At 38.7% G+C, this 20,569-nt stretch overlaps 1 protein-coding gene across 5 annotated transcripts in view; it reads left to right on the top strand.

Moving 5' to 3' along the window:
* The window catches only part of ASAP1 (ArfGAP with SH3 domain, ankyrin repeat and PH domain 1), a 156,765-nt gene that overhangs the window by 79,762 nt on the left and 56,434 nt on the right, over positions 1–20,569 (top strand). For 4 of the 5 annotated variants that reach the window (XM_065054401.1, XM_065054398.1, XM_065054400.1 and 1 more), the window contains 6 exons: positions 9,357–9,502; positions 17,663–17,737; positions 18,076–18,125; positions 18,676–18,805; positions 19,541–19,626; positions 20,384–20,459. In XM_065054401.1, coding sequence (XP_064910473.1) covers positions 9,357–9,502; positions 17,663–17,737; positions 18,076–18,125; positions 18,676–18,805; positions 19,541–19,626; positions 20,384–20,459 — 563 coding nt within the window. The remainder of the gene's footprint in view (positions 1–9,356; positions 9,503–17,662; positions 17,738–18,075; positions 18,126–18,675; positions 18,806–19,540; positions 19,627–20,383; positions 20,460–20,569) is intronic. The other variant, XM_065054402.1, reaches the window with a different exon arrangement.

Below are 20,569 nucleotides of genomic sequence, written 5' to 3'. Positions count from 1 at the left end.
ACATGTATAATAAAAATGATGCAGCTCCCTCCTTAGATAAATTAGTGGAAGCTTATTATTTTGCTTGTTGGAAGATGCTGTGGATGTTTCACTGGAGCTACTTTGCTGCAAGGGTAGGTGGCTGGAATATGAATTATAACCAGTTTGAGTAACAAATTACAATCAAACACAGACCAATATACAAATTAGGTTTTTAAAATGTTATAAAGTCTACCTGGCTCCTACCTCTATTTCTCTTAAAGTCTAAAAACTGTGCCAAAGGCAGATAGGGTAGCAGAGCTGTACAATAAACACTGGGGTTCTGAAAATCCCAGTTCCTATTCCCTGCCAGTAATAATCAGTTTAGCAAATATTTTCCTTATGCAGAGCAGCTTCTCAGTGGCCTGAGTTTCTGTGTTGCCATGGTGTGGTGTGTGCTTGCGTTTATGGAGTGTGGGGGGTTTTTTACTGTATTGTAGATTCATAACTTTTCTGCCAATCACTAATATTGTTGCTCTACAAGTACCTTGTTTAAATTAGCTTTTCTGTAACTTCAGTTGATGGTGAATGTTTTCCTGCTGAAATTACTGAATTTCAAAAGTGATGAAAATTTTAGAACCCATTAAAAGCTTTCTGCCTGTTTTGAAGTGGGTCAATGATACTAGAGGTTTTAGATATCATTTGATTTCAGTCTTGCAATAAAAGCAATATCACTTTCAATGCCTGGAAGCAGGCCATACTATATCATGAACTAGTCACATTGAGTGAAACCAATAGAAGGTTGGTTAATTGGCTGCTTCTGCAATTAAAAAGGACCAGAAATAATTAGGTAGTTGTCTTTTCGTTACTCTTTTTTTTTCTAACATGTCTGGTTTCAAAGGTACACATCAGTATGAAATCATTTGGATAAAGAAAGCACTATGCATAATACTCTAGCTCCCTCTTGAGAGCACTGTTGTGATAGGCTACATTGTAATTTGAAAAGGTGTACACAGGAGGCAGTTCATGCAGTAATTCATAAACCAGGGTTAATAAAAGCAAGACTAAGAGCATGTGTTATACATGTGAAACCTTGTAAAAAGAAACATGAAAATAAAGTGATTGATTTAAAACTCAAACTAATTTTGCCTGCTTGCATAAAGAGAATTGCTAGGCCAGCTATTTTCTTGTGCTTCATTGATGAAAGTGGATTTTGTTGATGTTTAACTTCACATAAAACACACTGAAAACAGCTGTCAAATGCGTTGTTGTCCAAGCAAGAGTTAGGTGACTGTTTTAATATTTCAAAAGAAAGCCTCTAACTATATTTTGAGAAGTTGAAATTGGAGTTGTGTTTTACAGCCTCAGTTGTTTGCTGGGAGATGTGACCATGTTCAAACTACTAGAGTAGGAAATGTGTTTTAAAACTATTCCACTTCATAACTCCTTTGAGAACTGCAGCTGGAGTGCTGAGAAATGGTTATTCAGGGGCCATAGAAATTCTTTTCTCTTCAGTTATCCAATTCATACTCTACCAGAAGTCATAGCTAAGATTTTTTTGGGGTTGTATTGGAGTTTTTTCTGGTTTTGTTTTTTGCCTGAAGCAATGTTTGAACAGTGACATTCACACAGTGCAATGTCTCTTGCACAATTCTCCAGCAAGCCCTGCCCCTCTGGTTTGTTCCTCTTCATTGCTGAATTACGAACCGCAAGCGATGCTGTTCAGTTACAAAAGGCGCTTAAATGTCATCCAAATACTTTTTGCTTTTTGTGCACGTCCCTTACCCATCTGTCATGTTTAGATCTACGGCTGTGGAAATGAAAATATACCAGTACAGAAATATGGAGGTCTCTTGGATAGGTCCCATCTCTTTTTTTCCTCTTTGAAGATATTCTTTGGGAAAGGCACCGTTTATGAAGACCAGTGAGACATAGAAGCTGGATACCTTTTTCTTAATACTTCCTCTTTATCTGGCTTGCTGCTTATTTCTGGCATGGGAGATTGCGTCTGGAACTGGGAACCCACCTTAGGTGAATGGTGCTTGAACTTAATGGAGAATCTGCTCTGACTAGCTTTCCCGTACATTTGGATTGAATTGTAATAGCAGTAGATTGCACAATTAGTTTCGTGGTACTTTTTTCAATAACCCTTTTTCGTTAGTTCCCTGGTGTAACTCCCAAATATAGTCAAAAGAATTTACACGGTGGAGAAAATAAAACATAAAATCCTTGCAAGACCAAAGGTACCAAGTCAGGCCAGCAGTGCATGTGGCCTCCTGCAATGATCAACAGCAGATGCTTGAGGAAGCACAAAATCAATGCAAAGATGGAGTTATTTATTTATTTATTTAACACTTTCTTAGCTCTCGGTGACATGAATCACACAGAATCACAGAGTGGCTGGGATTGGAAGGGACCTCTGGAGATCTTCCGGTCCAACCCACCTGCTAAAGCAGGTTCACCAGAGCAGGTCACACAGGAATGTGTCCAGGCAGGTTTGAATGTCTCCAGAGAAGGAGACTCCACAGCCTCTCTGGGCAGCCTGTTCCAGGGCTCTGGCACCCTCGAAGTAAAGTAGTTTCTCCTCAGATTCAGATGGAACCTTCTGTGCTTCAGTTTGCTCCCATTGCCCCTCATCCTGTTGTTGGGCACCACTGAAAGGAGTCTGGTCCATCCTCTTGACACCCACCCTTCAGAACCAGAACTGATGCATGATGCTTGATACTTCTTAATGGACTTTTACAATTCATTTTATCTAAAGAATTTAAATGAGTATAAGTCTTTGCCGTTGATAGTCTTACATCCATCTAGTTAAACGTGCCCTTGCTCCCTTGCACAGTTGTCCCATGCATGTTCTTCAGGCCTTAACTGTCCTGAGGAGCAGACTGGCCCTGTCCATGTCTCAAAGCATTGGCCTCAAGCCAACCAGAATGATTCAATTAATGTGAAACTGAGGAACTTTTGCGTGTTCTGGGGGCATGGGAATTTGTAGTGGGCTTTGAAGTCCCCAAGCTTGGTAGAGTAGTGTTTGAGGACTTCTTGGTGGATAAATCCAAACTTGGTTTGGTGTCATCCATTCTACCTTCCTTACTTTCTTTCTCCAAAGTGGCACCATGCACTTTATTATTTAAAACAGAGACGAGGAGTAAATTTTAGGCCAGAGGGACAGGAACTGCACACAATATTAAGATTTTAAACGTTCTATAGCAATGTTTTTGTGTTGCTCTCTTGGCTGCTGTTCCTTTCCTAATGATTTCTGATGTTCACCTTTGTTTTGTTTGGTACTGAACGTCAAGGTGATGTAACTCCAGAACATTTCTTTACAGTATCTAGTTACACAATCATTTCTTAAATTGAGTAGTGTATTCCCTTGCATGTTATGCTACCTAACACACACTTATATGTACTAGCCATTCAGCGTTTGATCCTTCATCTAACTTGGTTGCTACCCAGACGTGAGCCTGTCGCTATAGACTCTGTGCACAGTTAAAGGATGTATGTAGGGACTTCTGGTGTGAGATACGTCTCATTTCCTCTGCATTTACATTAGGATGAGTTGAACTGTAACTTTTTCTATGCTGGGTGTAAAGGGGAAGAGTCCGTTCCAGGTTCTAATATGGGTATCTTTGTTGTAGATGTCTGTGTTTGGACAGATTAGTCTCACCTTTGGAATCAGTTTTTGTTTCTGTTTTCCTGAACAAACTGTGATAATGTATGGAAAAGAACAACAGAATTTATCAAGAGAAGTTGGACCACATGATCCTTGAGGTCCCTTGCAACCTGGTATTCTATGATTCTATGGATCTTATTTCCCAGCTCATTTATATGTTGTTGAACCATGTGAGCCTTATGACTCTTTCATACTGGACTTCACTGGTGACTTTCTGTTGAGAGAATTAACTCTTTTCTTTCCTCCACCACATCTGTTTGACCTGTCTTTCCTTTGCGTGAGGCTCATCCCTCTTAGTTTGCTTAGTTCCTTTTGACCTTTTGGTGAGGGACAGACCTCCTCAGAGTTCCAAACAGATAATTTCACATGATTTCCTCTCCCCTCATGCTGCGTGATCTCCTGGAGGGGAGAGTTTTTTGAAGTAAAAATTTATTCTTATAAAACCTTTGTTACCTGGTCAGCATTTTGTATTTATCCACATGTCCACCAACTCCGTTCTGCACTGTAGTTTCTATAAAATTGCCTGAGGAATATATAAGCATTATTGTTCTGCTGGTGCATATGTGAATTCTCAATTCCGTCTGGAGCTCTTATTAAAAACAGCTATTGCATTTGCTTCTTGTTCTTCCTGTAGTATTGAGGCTGTTGTAAATAAGAGGTTTACTTTACAACTGTATAGTTTTCTTATTTTATTCTGTATATGGGTCTAAGTGGCTTGCCATTTCTCACTTTGTCAGCTTTTATGAATTCTACTGTTAGCACTTAGGTTTGGTATAAGTTCTCTGAAGCAGAGTTGAAAGAAAATTCATCCATGAGAACTTCTTCAAGCATGTCAGTGGTGAACACAGATGGAAAATAAATCATTTACCTTTCTGAACTGGCGTATCTGTCACTACTCTTGTACCACAATGATCTGGAGGGCCTTGCTGAGGTGCTGCTTACGCTGGAAATCTTTGAGAGAGGCTTTTTATTACGTTTCCCTTCAGCAATCTCAGTCCAGAAGGTATTATTGTTATCAAGTCCAGATAAGAATATGGTGGTCAAATATTCTTGTCTTTTCTATTATTTTTTCATTAGATTTCAGCTCTGTGAAAGATGAAATGAGAAAGGATGATTTCTTATTTCAAATAACTTCTTTTGCCATCCTTTTCAACCTTGCCAACTTTCTTGCCTTTTCTAAGGTCTTTTTCAGTCTTTTTTGATGTGTATGTTTTTCCATTCATGAATGCAGCTTGGCTCTGACCTTGGTTATTTTTCCTCTGGCTGCCCACGGAACAAAGCTGTTTTATAAGTGTGACATAAAAATAGTTTCAAGTTGATCAGGATTCTGAATTGTGATTTTTTTTGTTTTGTTTTTTGGCATTAAGCAGATATGCAGAAGTAACACTCAGCAATTTAGACATTCTTCACGTTTCTTCAGGCATAATTTAGGTATAATCAGTGACAGAAAAGACTGGTGTGTTTGCATTTCTGTAAACTATTTAACTTTATTTTGTCTTATTCTTGAGTGTTTGCAGGGTAATATATCTGAACAAAACTGTTTTAGACAAAGGAAATTTAAGGATTTAATTCTAGTCATGTGTTTGTTAGCTTCAGTATATAAAGGCTGTTCTTCAACCTCTCTTCAAAGTATTTGTTCTTCAGTTTCCTTGCTTAATATGCACACGTAGACATGAATTTTGCTGCATTCAGAGGCCTGTGCTAAAATTCTGATAACTTTTGCATGGGAAATAAACATAGTACTTAATGAATGTTGTTGCATTTGGTGAAGGGCTACAAATTCTTTGTATACCTTGGGAATCTGATTTAAGTCTTATGTCTTTGTCCTGGAAAAAGTTTACCACAAGGTTGCTTTAGAGATAGGCAACTTCAGGTCACTGCCTGGGGCAGCAGAACAAGGTGGGATTTGGCCCTGGGAGTCCTTAAACAGACTTAATTCTAGCCGGAATTATTTAGCATAAAACCATGTACAAATGTGGTTTAGCCAAAATTATTCAGCATTCCAACAACATGATACAACACAGGTTTGTATACCAGGTAGGAGTTCAGTTATTACACGGCCAACTCAAACTCAAGTGGATCAGATCTCAAAACTCTAGGAGTGATGATTCAAAATGCACATCTTCCCACTCTGTGTCAAGGGTACCCGGATCACTTACCAGGTTGCTGAGGTGTCTCAGTGCCCAAGGAATGTTCCTTAGATGTCCAGTCTGAGGAGGGGAGTCTTCAACTACAGACCTGCTGATCTGATGAAGACCAACTCAAAGTGGGTCTCCGGTGAATGCCGTTTATACCCTGGTTGAATATGAGCTATGGTCATTACAAGCATGGTCCAGAAGCTTCTCAGCACCTCTTTGGCTGAGAACCCTGTCTGTTGACCAAGGGCCTGACCCCTCCTGCTCCCCCAACCAGGGCGGGGAGGTGAACATGAGGAGTCACCATGTGGCTGTTGACATTGACCAAGGTGCGTAGGTGAGGACAGGCACAGTGGGAACAAAAGGTACTAAAGAGCCACCAACTGCACTATTGAAAGCTCCAGATCTCATGGGCAGAATGGACGTTGTTGGTGGTGGTGTTTGTGCAACTGCCACACTCGGTTGCTGGCATCTGCATCTTCAAAATGGAGAACGGGGGAATGAGGAGACACTTGATTGTGGTCTACAGTTTCCTCACAAGGGGAGGAGGAAGGGTAGGTGGTGATTTCTTCTCTCTGGTGACCAATGACAGAACCCAAGGGAGTGGCAGGAAGATGTGCCAGGAGAGGTTTAGGTTGGACATGAGGAAAAGGTTCTTCACGCAGAGGGTGCTGGACACTGGAACAGGCTCCTCAGGGTGGTGTCACAGCCTCAACCTGACAGTGTTCAAGAAGAGACTGGACAACACCCTCAGACACGTGGTGTGAACTGTGAGGTTGTCATATGCAGGGGCAGGAGTTGGACTTGATGATCCTGGTGGGTCCCTTTCAACTCAGGACATTCTGTGATTCAGACTTTTTCTATTATTTCCTCTTAAAAATAATTCCAAATACACACATTATAGTGCAGAAGTAAGGGATACCACAGCGTTGCTGTGTTGTGAGACAGGAGAAAACAACCTAGCAGGGTTTTCTCAAAATGAAGGTAAATTCTGTGCTTTGTGTTGAAGATGGTTGAAGGTGTGGTTTGCAGAGAAAATGCGCATCTTTCAGCTCAGAAAATACTGCTGTGTGCAATCCAGTATGTTGGTTTATAATACATCTGCCATTCTATAGTGACGTTCTTGTCTCTGGCTCATGTCCTGGCTGTTCTGCCAGATCCTGTCAGAGAGGGGCTGGTTACTGGAGCCCTTTTTGCTGCCCATGGCCCCTTTGGAGGAGGGTACAGAGCCCATCCATCCTCTGTTGTCCGTGACTCTGGTACCTCTCAGGGAGCTGCCGAAGAAGGAGAATGTGTCTAGGGAAGCTGTTGTGTTCTCATTGCAGTACTGAGCTTTGTTTACAATGCTGAGAAGACAAAAGCCAGTTCTAGAAGGCAAATGTTGTACTTTGTATGTGCTGCTGTCAGTGTTCATGTCCCTTTCTCTAGGGTTATTAAAGTGCTTCCTACAGTACTGGTGTCTAAGGAAGTAAACATCAAGTCATGCACAGTGTAGCTTTCTTGATGCAAAGGAAATTCTATTAGGACACTGGGAAGTCATTTTGGTGTTTCTGAGGCACCTACAGGGAGAATAAAGCATGTTGTTTGCTGCAAGCATGTTGGTATTCATGTGTTGCATTTTGGCATAGGTTGCAGGCTTAATTTTTCATCTGTGTGCCTTTAAGGTCAAGTAGGGAACTTCCTCACCTCTTCAACACAAATTGTTTCTTCTCCATTTAAAAGACTGATGTTGATACTTATGTAAAAATTGAAAAATTATTATTTTTACACGCTACTTGAATTTTGGGTGTATATATGTGGTAATTACAGAAGTATTCCTTTTACATCATAATGAAAGCCTCATATCTAGACTTGGGTGATTTGTGATCTGGGATTCTTGAGAATTTCCTCTGTGTTGTTCTCGGACAATGATCTCTTCCCTCTGTCTGACTCGGAATTTCTTTTGCCTTTTCCCAGATAAAGGGAACTCAGCATGCTTTCAATCTCTTTACAAAATTATTTTTGAAAACGCTCTATGAAACTACAAAGCACTTAAAATCAAAATGCTGGGAGATATAGTGGGGTTAGAAGAGCTTCACTGGCAGGTGTTCCGTGATGTAGCAGATTTCTTTCTGACCTTGTTCCATTATTTTTCCTTTTCCTTCAGAACAATAGGATACCTTTGAGCTTTATTAGCTCAGGACTGCATAAGCCAAAGCTCCTTCTTAGATAAAATCTTCTGTGTATGTTTATGCAACAGCTGTTACATCAAAACAAAATGCGTGTTTTATTATTAAAGAATGGTTTCCTTGGTTTTAATACTAAGCTACTTGATTAAAGCGGTATTGTTTAAGAACAGTTTTACTCTTATTAAAAACATCCTGTTAACATAGGATTAAATATTTGGTGTTTTAAAAACCTCAGTGTTGATGTCTGATTGTTAGAATGTAACTTGTCTGGTGTGTGAAGTTTGGGGTTTGGTTTTGGTAAATAGGCATTGTGATTTCTTTTGTGTGTGTGTTTGGGTTTTTTTCCCCTTCTTTTCAGTGTCATCCCCCTCACCCTTTGTAATTCAAATGCTCTCAGGCAATATGACAACTGGAAGGATGTAAAAGGTGCAGGTTTTTAGGGGAAAAACACGGTGCATATTGACAGCTATTCTCTCGTTTTCCCCACCCTTTCATTGCACAGAATTTATTCTAATTGGAATAGCTCTGTGGTTTCGTGTTTGTGGCTTACAGAAAAAGAACATTGTAAGACTAGGACACTCGTTAGAGTGAAATGTTGATTTAATTAATACCAACAGTATTCCTGTAAGAGAGATGGAGGTAATAAAGTGTGTCCCAAAGGGCTGTAGTGGCAAATTTTCTATTTCAAGATGCTAAAATGGAAGTGACAACACAAAAAAGGCAAACAGATGCCAGAAAGGAGAGTAATAGAAGCAGGAAAAACATTTTGGGCACAATGATCTGCAATGCAGAATTTCCTTCATCCTTGAGTTAAGGATTTTACTCACTGGCTTCAATTTAATCCTTTTGCTTCTGACTTCTCTGTATGTCCAATTTGCTTTTAAATGTATTGAAACAAATCTTTGGCTACATACCAATATACATTCCATTCTGTAGGGTAACTCAGTTCTACAAAGCAGGTGAAAAGAGGTTCTTTGTCTGTAAGTCGTGGTTCTTCTTTTAAACTTACACTCAGGTTCAGACTTGGTCTCCTTAATTTTATATCTGATACTATTGAGTCTATTTGTTTTGCAAAAGTGTCCTACATTACAGTAAAAAAAAGTTTGCGTTACAGTAGACAATTATAAATTACTGTTATTACAAGATAAGCACGTGTACTTATGTTGTTGTATTGATATTTTATTGATCTTATTACTTTATTGATAACTAGTTTCTTTCATTCATGTATTACAAATTCAAGTCACTGATTTTAAAGAAGCATATGTATGTCTTGCTAAATAGCTCTTTTCAATATATTGGAGTTTTCAGTAAATGTGGCTTATTTGAACTTATTGTTCCGCGGTTGGTTTGTCAATATTGCCATACATAAGCTTAAAATGATAGACTGTCTACAAGAAAAAAAATTTCTGACTTATTTTTTTGCAGATCATGTTCAAAACGAAGAAAACTATGCACAAGTACTAGATAAATTTGGAAGTAATTTTTTAAGTCGAGATAATCCAGATCTTGGCACAGCTTTTGTAAAATTTTCCACGCTTACTAAAGAATTATCAACACTGCTGAAGAACCTGGTGAGTTACAGACTTTTAGTGTTTTGCTTTTCCCAAGGTAAAGTACAATACAACAACTTCATGATCCTGATGACTGATGATAATTTGAGAGATGCTTTCATTTTTTTTTCAAAAACGAACACAATTGTATCTGCAGAGATTGTCTCTAAAGGGTGTTATTATACACTTGCTGTGTTTGATTGTTAATTGGCAGTTAAGAAGAAAAATAGAAATGTTGAGACACCACTTGAGGCATCATTCTCAAGTGATTCAGGGTGTTATAGAGCTCTTCTTATAGAACTTAATTATAATCATTCCCTGACTTGAAGTCTTTCCAGTTAAAAACCCAATACTGTTAGTTATGGCCTTTTGGTCTCGTCTCAAAAAGAGAAATGTTCATTTCTTGGAAAAAAGATGACAATTTGGGAAACATGCTGAAATGGCGTTAATAGACCATTCTCCCTATGGTATACAAAGCATCCATTGCTTAAATAGTAGGTTTATGAGGGTGGTTTAAAGGTTTGTCTCATCTAAAGTTCGTCTGAGGTCTTTTAGTGCTGAAAGCTGGATAATAAAACTGTAGTCATAGCACATATCTTTGAATGCTGAAGTAATAAAGCCTCATTTTATATGAAATCATGTTTCCTGGGTTTGATAGCTGCTGTATTCAGAAAGTGGTAGCTTCAGTTTTATGTTGTTCTTATGGTTATTAGGTTACGTTCTTCTTATAGGAATTATCTCTATACTTTGTAGCGTGTAAAGTACAAGCAATGTTAGAGGCTTTCTTTCCTGTAGTGCCCAGGATGAGCAGAGCTCCTTCAGGTCACATCCGAAGTCCCTGTAGCCAGTGCCCAGGCTCTGCCAGTTGCCCAAGAGTGAATCCTTAGGGAATAGTGTAGAAAGAGAGCAAACGTGTGAGGTAACCTCTGGGCTCTGGTCATGAAAACCATCTTCAGCTCAGAGACACTGGAGCTGCCTGCAGGTGGTACCTTCTGCTTCGTAGTCCTTGTAGGTGTTACTTCCATGAATTTGTCTAAGGATTTCTTGAAATGTATGCTTTGCTTCGCACAGAACATGGTGGATTGTTCCAGCACACTAAAACAAACTGCTCTCTGGAATGTCATTTCTATTTTGTTTTACTTGATCCTTTCATTCATTGTTCCTTGATTCTTATATCTTACAAGAAATATAAGAATTTCCCGATTTTTCACAGGAATTTACAGATAGCTGTTGTTCTTCCTTTCCCTTCTTCTGTTACTTTTCAAGCTGAGTCTCAGTGAATCCATAATTTGTATTGTTCTTTTTGGTAATTTCTGTATCTTCTCTTAATACTATTGTACCAGTTTTGGAAATGGAGGGGATGGTTCTATTTCTTATTCCCCAATTGCTTTATGATTACTGAGCATTGAGCCTGATGTTCTTAAGGGATTCCATGTTCTAACTTCAAGGTATTTCTTTACTTGAGACATTTTTCTGTATGATTGTCATTCTGTAAGCATGATTCTGTATGCTTTATTTTTCTCCTTATGCATTACTTTAGTTTTTTCAGTGTAGATGTCAGTCTTTAATTTCATTCTCTCAGTAGTAAATTCGCTGAAACATCTCGGACTGCGCAGGCCCCTACAACACTCTGAACAGGGTGTCAGATCTGACCTCTCACGCTTGTGCTCATTTCTGCTGAGTTTTACCTCTTCTTCATCACTTACTTACTCATCTATGGATGATCACACCTACCCTAACGAAGTCTTTAAGAGCTTTGTTCCAGCCTATTACCCAGATCATCCTTTGTTCCAATGTCGGCAGTTCTAAAGACCAGTAGGTACGTGAGGAACCTGCTTTCCTCTGGGAAGACTTGTGTCACACAGAATCACAGAATTGACTGGGTTGGAAAAGACCTCAGAGATCGTCGAGTCCAACCCTTGGTCCAACTCTAGTCCGTTTACTAGATCATGGCACTAAGTGCCGTGTCCAATCTCAGTTTAAAAACCTCCAGGGACGGCGAGTCCAGCACCTCCCTGGGCAGCCATTCCAATGCCTGACCACTCTCTCTGGAAAGAATTGCTTTCTAATATCCAGCCTATCCAGTCATTCTGTGTTATTTTGTCCTCCTTTAATCTTACATTTGCACACAATTGAAAAAAGGTGTTTTGAAATATGTGCTAAAGAGCAGTTTGGGATTGGAATACAGGTTTGTTAGAAGCTCTCTGGACCACATCATTTCCCGCAGGGCTTTCCCAGACATTTTGAACTTATTTCAACGGGTAAACAAGGATTATTTATTAATTTAATGTATTGCTGTTCAAGAGGAAAATCTCTTAACTAAAGAAGCCACACTCATTCAAAACAGCATCATACTATTACAGCTAGACTATGAAGCATTATCTATCTAAATTCTTGTTGGCAGGATTTAAAGTAGGTTATTCCCTAATTTACATCATTCAGCAGTTTCTAATAGACAATAAGCTTATTTTATAAATGCCTTGGCATTTTAAAAACAATACTTTTTCACCTTTCTTCTCTCCAAGATAGATATTTCTGCCTTTTTGACCCACTGTTGTTCTTAAGCATCATTCTGATTAATACAATTATAGCGAAAGAGAATTATTTTCATAATATTGAAATAGAAGGTAGAGTGAAAAAGCAGTTGAGAGGAGGACTCTATAATGTCACTGGTAGAGCCCCATAATAGGTGCTGAGGCTTATGTTAATAAAATTAATTGAAAAAAAATGACAGTAGGTATTAAGATGAATGGCAAGCTAATAGGCTTTTTGTAACATACAGCAGATTGTTACTGCTTTATTTCATAAATGTACAATAAAATAATTAACGGTCTTTAAGTACATAAAGGCCAAATAAGGAATAGACCTACACAGTGTGCAACAAAAAATACTTCAAAAATTTAAATCTATTTTAATTTAAATCTTTTGAACTTATAATTATGATTCATTAAATGTTTTCCTATGAGTTGTGATATTATGCATATTTCATGAGGATGGTACAGGATAATTTATTTTCTTCTGTGTGAAGGAATTATAGAATGATGACTTTGAGAGTCGTCTTCATGTAGTTGCTGTCATCACTTACTATGGAGTAAAGCCAGCACCTTGTTTTACATGTACAACTCTTGGAAACCATCATTGTGAAATTATTATTCTGGACATAAGGTCAACAATAAAAGTATAATCCATTAGTCATTTTAACAAAACCAGATAAGTCGCTATGCAAATTTTACTATAAACTGATGTTATCTCTAAATATAACATCTAAAAATTAAAGCATTTAAATATCTCATCTCAGAGTGTTTGGGCATTTTTTTGTTTGTTTTCAAGATTATTTTATAGGAATGACACGCAATTAATTACCACTTCCGTAACATTGTTTAAATGCAGTTGCATTGTGATAAACCATTATCAACACATTTTTGGTGATCTCTGAGTGTTCTACCAGAATCAGTTTCTCTGCTTATGGCTTCTCCTGCCTCCTTTCCTGTTCCAGGCTTCATTCTTTATGCAGTAATTCACTATAACAGTGCATTAGAAAGCTGTATGGAGACCTGTGCATGTGATTTATGAGAGTGTTGATATCTTTAAATTGGTCTAGATGTGTTTTTAGAAGAACATTTCGAGCACTTGCAGATTACTTGGCTTTTTGAAATTTTGCAGTGTGTTTGGCTCTTTCCAAATGTTTAAAGCCTGTTGTTTTCCCACCTCCCTTTCCTTTAAAAGTCCTCAGCTAATCTTTGTGGGCAAATTGTCTTCTGCTCATGTCCCTCTTCCCCAAATTATCATATGTATTTCCATCTGTTCAGTTTTTTTGCCTTAATTTTGCTTTAGATATGAGACTGTTCTGCTGTGTTTTCAGACATGTTTCCAATTCATTTAGGCTTCTGTTTTATCAAGTCTTCAACTATGTAATAAATTATTCCAAAAACTTACCATATTGGAGCAATACACTGCTATTTTGGGGGGATGGTGGCAGTGTTGGTTTTTGTGGGTGGTGTTTTGTTTTGATTGCTTTATCTTTTCTTTTCCCCTAGCTGACATACTAACTGGCTACTGTTCAGTGTTTTCAAGCCAAGTATTAATGGCTTGAATTGGTTTTCCTTAATGGGTACGCTTGGAGAAATGAAAAAAAGCTACAGAGCTACAATAATGTGCAGCTGTTCATACCCTGCCCTGATAAATACTTGAAGTCTGCCATATCCCTCCAGATTGCAGAAATTTGTCTTCTCTCTGTTTTTACAAACTAGACTGGGATTAAAATTTTTTGAATATTTTTTTTTCCCTCAAAATTCACATTTGAGATATGAACTTCAGTTAAGGTTGCTAAGTGGAAACTGATTAAAATGTTTGAGAATGAAAACAATAATGCATTTTCTGTAATCTGTGTATTGATAAATTACCTTAATCAAGTGTTGGCTTAATGCTCATAATTCTTTTCCTTCTCCAACAATATTGACATTACTAAGGAGTTGCTAGTTATGATATATTGAGATAAAAAGCCAACAGAGGACAAATTGCAAAAAGGCACAATCCTCTGCAAATTCCCTGGCTCCTTTATTTCTGTTATGAAATAATAATGTGTGGGGTTCACATGCAAATGTTGGAGACAAGAAGAAAGAAAAACAAATCTTAGCTCTTTAAATCAAAACAAAGCTTAGATTTTCTGCTATGAACTTGTTTAGTGAAGACAGATAAAGAAAAATGTTTCTTTGGTTTTTAATCACTGAAAGTGATGACGTTGCTATTTGCTTCATCCAAAATTGATATTTGAGCATTAATTTTGTAGTTCCAATTATGGAGAAAATCCCTTCTCAGATCTTGATCTTCTAAGCCATGAAGAGCTTTGCTCTGTGGTTGTGTCATTGTCTGAGGCGGCAGCTCAAGGTGTTCCCGTGGCCTTCACCTTGCCGTGAACGCTTTTTGAAGATAAGATGTTTGTGAATTTTAAAAATGTAAAATCACAGAATGTCAGGGATTGGAAGGGACCTTGAAAGCTCATCCAGTCCAATCCCCCTGCCGGAGCAGGAACACCCAGATGAGGTTACACAGGAAGGTGTCCAGGCAGGTTTTGAATGTCTGCAGAGAAGGAGACTCCACAACCCCCCTGGGCAGCCTGTTCCAGTGTCTGTCACCCTCACTGAGAAGTTTCTTATATTTAAGTGGAATCTCTTGTGTTCCAGTTTGTACCCATTACCCCTTGTCCTATCCTTGGTTGTCACCGGGAAGGGTCTGGCTCCATCCTCCTGACACTCACCCTTTATATATCTGTAAACATTAATGAGGTCACCCCTCAGTCTCCTCTTCTCCAAGCTCCAGAGCCCCAGCTCCCTCAGCCTTTCCTCATAAGGGAGATGCTCCACTCCCTTCATCATCTTCATTGCCCTGCACTGGACCCTCTCCAGCAGTTCCCTGTCCTTCTGGAACTGAGGGGCCCAGAACTGGGCATACAAAACAGTTCTCAATATGCCTTGAATGTGAACATACAAGTGTGTGTCGTGTTTTCTGAATTTGAATCCATCTCATAGTAATAATAATAATTTGTGATATCTGCAAGCTCTCACAAAGGAACAAAACTGGAGTGGTGGCTGATGAGCTGTTAGGTGGTAATTAAGTAACTATATAATAACCAGTGCTCAAAAGCTCCTCTTTCCCCTCTGCCCTGCTGGGACCTCAGTGCTTTCCAGAGGGTGATGCACATGGAGTTCAAGAAGTGCTTTCTGTCTTCGTTAGAACAACGGGTGTCTGCACCACGCTCGAGCGTGCAGGGCCGGGTTTGGCAGGAATCTCTAGGGAGCTTATTTGGAGAATGAAGCAAGTCTGGGTTTTTTGTTTTTCTCTTCAGTGAAGGGCTGATAGTGTGATTCATTAGATTCACTGTTTTACATATAGTGGATGTAGTTCTTGTAACTAATGACATGGTAGAAGTTGCTTGTGGATTGGTAAGAGGCCCTGGCTCTTAAAACAGCAGCGAATGCATGTGGGTCATGCCTTGTTTCATGGCAACTTTATTTTACTCCTGTGAAAGAAATAAACCATAATACAAGAGTGAGATTGCTTTGAATTCTTTTATGTGCATGTATTTTAAATTGCATAATGTCACTTTTGATTAAATGCAATATGAAATTTTTTATACATGTTTTTTGAATAGATGAGGAGTTTGCACATGGAACGTTCTACCTGGAGAACCAGCTTGAGTGATTATTTTGATAGTTGTAGCTGTATGGCTTGCCTGTTTCACAAAAACCTCTTAAAAATCAGTTTAAGGGACAAAAATATGCTGAAGAGACCTTATATGAGAGAGGAGCTGGGCCGTGTATGTGACAGATTAAAACCACTGATGTAACACCCTTACTCTTTTGGTTAACAAGCAGAGGTTACGCTGTTTTGTAGCTTTCCCATCTTTCTCCCCATCCTTCCTTAACAAAGAACTGAAAAATTCATGGAGTATTCTGAGATGTGAAGGGAGCGGAAGAGATGTGACAGACTTTTCACGACCCTGGGGTAATATTGATCCACTTTCCTATGATCATGGCTCTTCAGGAACAGTACACGCTGTACATGTTCAGAGAGGGTCACAGCAGGAGGTTTTTCTGCCCTCAGACTGACAAACACAAATGGGTCATTTCCACTCAACGTGTAATCAACCAGACACGGTTGTAACAGGGTGAGATTTCAAGTCTCATTTTAGCAGATGTCAGGTTTCCATGTGTGATCAACAGTGCAGAGTCTGGTTGGAGGCCTGTAGTTAGTGGAGTCCCCAGGGGTCACTGTCAGGTCCAGTCCTGTTCAACCTGTTCATCAATGACCTGGATGAAGAGACTGAGTGCACCCTCTGCAAGTTTGCTGATGATACCAAACCAGGAGGAAGGGCTGACACACCAGAGGCTGTGCTGACATCCAGCAAGACCTGGACAGGCTGGAGGGCTGGGCAGAGAAGAACCTGGTAAAGTTTAACCAGGGCAAGTGCAGGGTCCTGCACCTGGGGAGGAATAACCCCAGGCACCAGCACAGGGTAGGAATGGACGTGCTGGAAAGCAGCACTGCATGGAAGGATCTGGGAGTTTGGTTGACAGCATGTTGACCATGAGTCAACAATATGCCCTGTGGCCCAGAAGGCCAATGGTATCTGGGGTGCATTAGGAAGAGTGTGACAAGCAGGTTGAGGAAGGCTGTTCCTTCCCCTCTACTCTGCCCTGGTGAGGCTGCACCTGGAGTACTGTGTCCAGTTTTGGGCTCCCCAGTTTAAGAAGGACAAGGAATTACTGGAGGGAGCCCAGCAGAGGTCTACAAAGATGTTTAGGGCTCTGGAGCATCTTTCTTATGAGGAGAGACTGAGAGAGCTGGGTCTGTTCAGCCTGGAGAGGAAGCTGAGAGGGGATCTCATCAATGTTTATAAATATCTCAAGGGTGGATGTCAAGAGGATGGACCAGACCCTTTTCAGTGGTGCCCAATGACAGGATGAGGGGCAACGGGCACAGACTGAAGCACAGGAGGTTCTATCTGAACATGGGGAGAAACCTCTTTGCTGTGAGGTGCCAGAGCCTGGAACAGGCTGCCCAGAGAGGTTGTGGAGTCTCCTTCTCTGGAGACATTCCAACCCACCTGGACACATTCCTGTGTGATCTGCTCTGGTGAACCTGCTTTAGCAGGTGAGTTGGACTAGATGGTCTCCAGAGGTCCCTTCAAACCTCAACCATTCTGTGATTCTGTGACAAGAAAAGGAACAATAATCAAAGATCTGGTGACTCTTGTTGCTGCTTTTGTTGGTGGTTGAATTAGCAAGTGCCTTGTGTGGTACCTGCCAGTGGCACAGCAGGTCCTTGCTTCCTGCTCAGGAGGCTGTAAGGAACATTTGTTCCCAAAACTGATTTGCTTCCTGAATAATTAAGCAACATTCAAATGGTTGCTTCAAGAGACTGAAGATTACCTTGAGGTGCTTTCAGAACTTTGCTTATATGCTATTTTTAAAATTCTGGGTTTATATCACTCCATATAAATAAAGATTAATTACAATGCTTCTATGTCTGATGCTAGTGAATGTTTATTAATTTTTCCCAGACTTGACTTTGCTATTAATTTAGAATTTTTCAGGTGATTGCAACTTCTTTAGTGAAGTAGTTTGATAAAACAATAATGAATCTTTTTGAATTTTAACAGTATAATGTTTTTCTTTTTAGCTCCAGGGTTTAAGCCACAATGTTATTTTCACTTTGGATTCTCTCTTAAAAGGAGACTTAAAAGGTGTTAAAGGGGTAAGTGTTAAAAACTAGCTTTTTATCTTGGGAAGTGTTTTCAGGTTCATCCATCCTGTGTCTGTTTTCCATCCACCCATGAAATTGTTTCTCATGTTGGCATCAATTAAGATTCTGTTTGTTGTCCAAAGCAAAATTCAGAATTGGTGTGACTCTTGATGCTTCTTTAGAATTTCATTGTAAATTCCTGTCTTGAGGTGCACAGGAAAGGAACACTTTACAAGATTCAAAAATAGTATTTTTTCTAACTGCTGTCTGAAAAGTTGTTGTTTGTAACTGAATAACTATACAGAGAAAGCTTTACAAATGTTCTAAGCATTTTTTTTTTGTTTCCTAAGGACCTCAAAAAGCCTTTTGACAAAGCCTGGAAGGATTATGAAACCAAATTGTAAGTATTTTCCTCCTTTTTTTTTTCTTTTTCTTCTCCCCTCGGTAAAAATTAAATGACTGAAAGTCGTATCATTTAGTGTAGGTGTTAAACATCATGTGCTGTCTTATTGTTTTCCTCAATTCCGGTCTTATGAGCATGAAAAATACATGATTAAGATATTCTGCCATTTTCATTCCAAGTCAGTAGTTTCTTCCCCATACGCTTGCAGCACAGTATATAGAGATGGAGACAATGGAGCGCCTGATACAGAAAGAATGGGATTTTAAAATTTTTTCCCCAAGTAGCATACAAACTAGAGAAAAGAATTAACATGAGGAAGAGCAGCTGCATGGCTTCATTACTTCACAGATTTCACAGACTTCACAGAATGTTAGGGATCCAGAAACTTAAAAACATATATAGGTTCTAGTATCACAGAAAAACTCATATTCAGAATGGCTTATTAATTATTGATATTTTTTTTCAGTATAATACTAGATCACATCATAGCTTAAGTCACATGGTAATAGAAGAAATTCTCAAAAATGTTTTCTAATTAAAATTTCAGTACAAAAATTGAAAAGGAAAAGAGAGAACATGCAAAACAGCATGGGATGATAAGAACTGAAATAACAGGAGCTGAGATAGCAGAGGAGATGGAGAAGGAGAGGCGGCTCTTTCAGCTACAGATGTGTGAAGTAAGAAACAAGTTTCAGCTTTTCATTATGACACTGTAACTTAAAAGTACCTTGTGGGCCTCACTTAACGGTGGTGAAACCTACTTTGTCATTTGATGAGGGTGGAGGGAGGAAGATACTTCAGTGTCACGTAGTACAGCAATGTAAAGGTAGTTATTTTAGCAACTCTCTAAAACTCGGCATCCTTATATTTTATTACTTTTCCTTGGTTTTAGATTACTGTGCCAAGGTTCTCAAGCTGAAAATATGCTATCAAATTATTTCTTATTTTTTCAGGTTTATGCTTGAGCTGTTCAGGAAATATTGTTTCTCTGTCTTCCAGTGTGCTTTCTGAAATTTCTAATAATGATAAGTTAGTGATACATGTTCTGTAAAACTGCTTTTTTTATTAGTAGTTCTCTTTACATTTTAGAGATGCTTACTTTAAATTGCATAGTATTTATATTTTTTAGGATATTTCAGTAACTACTGCAGTAGCATCTTCAGACAATTGTGAAAGAGGAGACTTTTTCCTGAATTTGTTTTATGTTATGGGGTGTTTTACATTTTTTACGAATGGCCAAATAAACTGTTATCTGTTTCATATATTGATTAACTGTGGAGGTCTAGTAGCTTATGGGTCAGCACCCAGGTTAAACAGAGAGATAATTAATTGAACAAATGATGTTTTATTGATTGAAAACTGTTGAAGATTGTGTGGCACGATTATCAACACGTTTTTCTTTGTCTGTACAGTATCTCATTAAGGTTAATGAAATCAAGACAAAAAAAGGTGTGGACCTTCTGCAGAACCTTATTAAGTATTATCATGCACAATGCAAGTAAGTGCAATGCTTTTAAGCTTTAGTTATGATTTTCTTTTTCGCACAAGTGTTTGTTTCCCTTTGTTTTGAATTTGGTTTGGTTACATCAGGAATTTGTATCATAACTGTTGCTGCCAGATGTGTGCAACTTCATTTTCTTAGGCTGCAGTTGTTCACCAGGGACTATGAAATGAATGAGTGGGGCAGGGGAGTGATGGAGAAAGAGGCCAAGGGAAAACCTTCCATGTTGTGGACAAACCACATTTTAATTCCTGAGGCATAGGTCTAGAATGTAGTTCTAGAACTATCTTGTTGGTTTTATTTAATAGTTTTTAGTTGTTTATGTAAATTTGGAAACTGTTGTGAAAACCAGAGATTTCTTTGAAATTCCTTGAGGTGAAACTGGTAAGATATGACCGAACCACAGCAGAACCACAGAGGCAAACATACAGGAACTTTACTTAAGTTAAATGTAGGAAAAAAGTTATAGAAACTAAGGGGAAACATGATGACTAACTGATAAAAATAAGCCAAGCTGTATTCTCTCTAATTTGGTACTTGTTAAAGTCACAATGGTATTTCTCCTCTATTGAAAAATATCATACTTTAAAACTAGTAGGAAGTTTTTTATTGTTGCATTTTTGGTTGGTTGTTTTGGTTTTGTTTGTTTCTGAATCTGGGAAGAGCTGGGTATGTTTCATTGATTTTGCTGTTTTTCTCCACATGTAATGAATTATATATATTCCTGATAAATCACAGGTATTTTTCATTATAGTTTCTTCCAAGATGGCTTGAAAACAGCTGATAAACTTAAACAATATATCGAGAAGCTGGCTGCTGACTTATATAATGTAAGTTTACTTATAAATAGTTTTATTTCTGAAAATGGAAATATTTTGTTTATATGAATACATATTAGATATGACTACAAGAGTGTTACATTTGTACCTTATAAACAGAA

This window comes from Columba livia, chromosome 2 (assembly GCF_036013475.1).
Source record: "Columba livia isolate bColLiv1 breed racing homer chromosome 2, bColLiv1.pat.W.v2, whole genome shotgun sequence".
In the NCBI taxonomy this organism is placed as follows: Eukaryota; Metazoa; Chordata; class Aves; order Columbiformes; family Columbidae; genus Columba; species Columba livia.
This window is presented reverse-complemented; position numbering and strand designations above follow the sequence as displayed.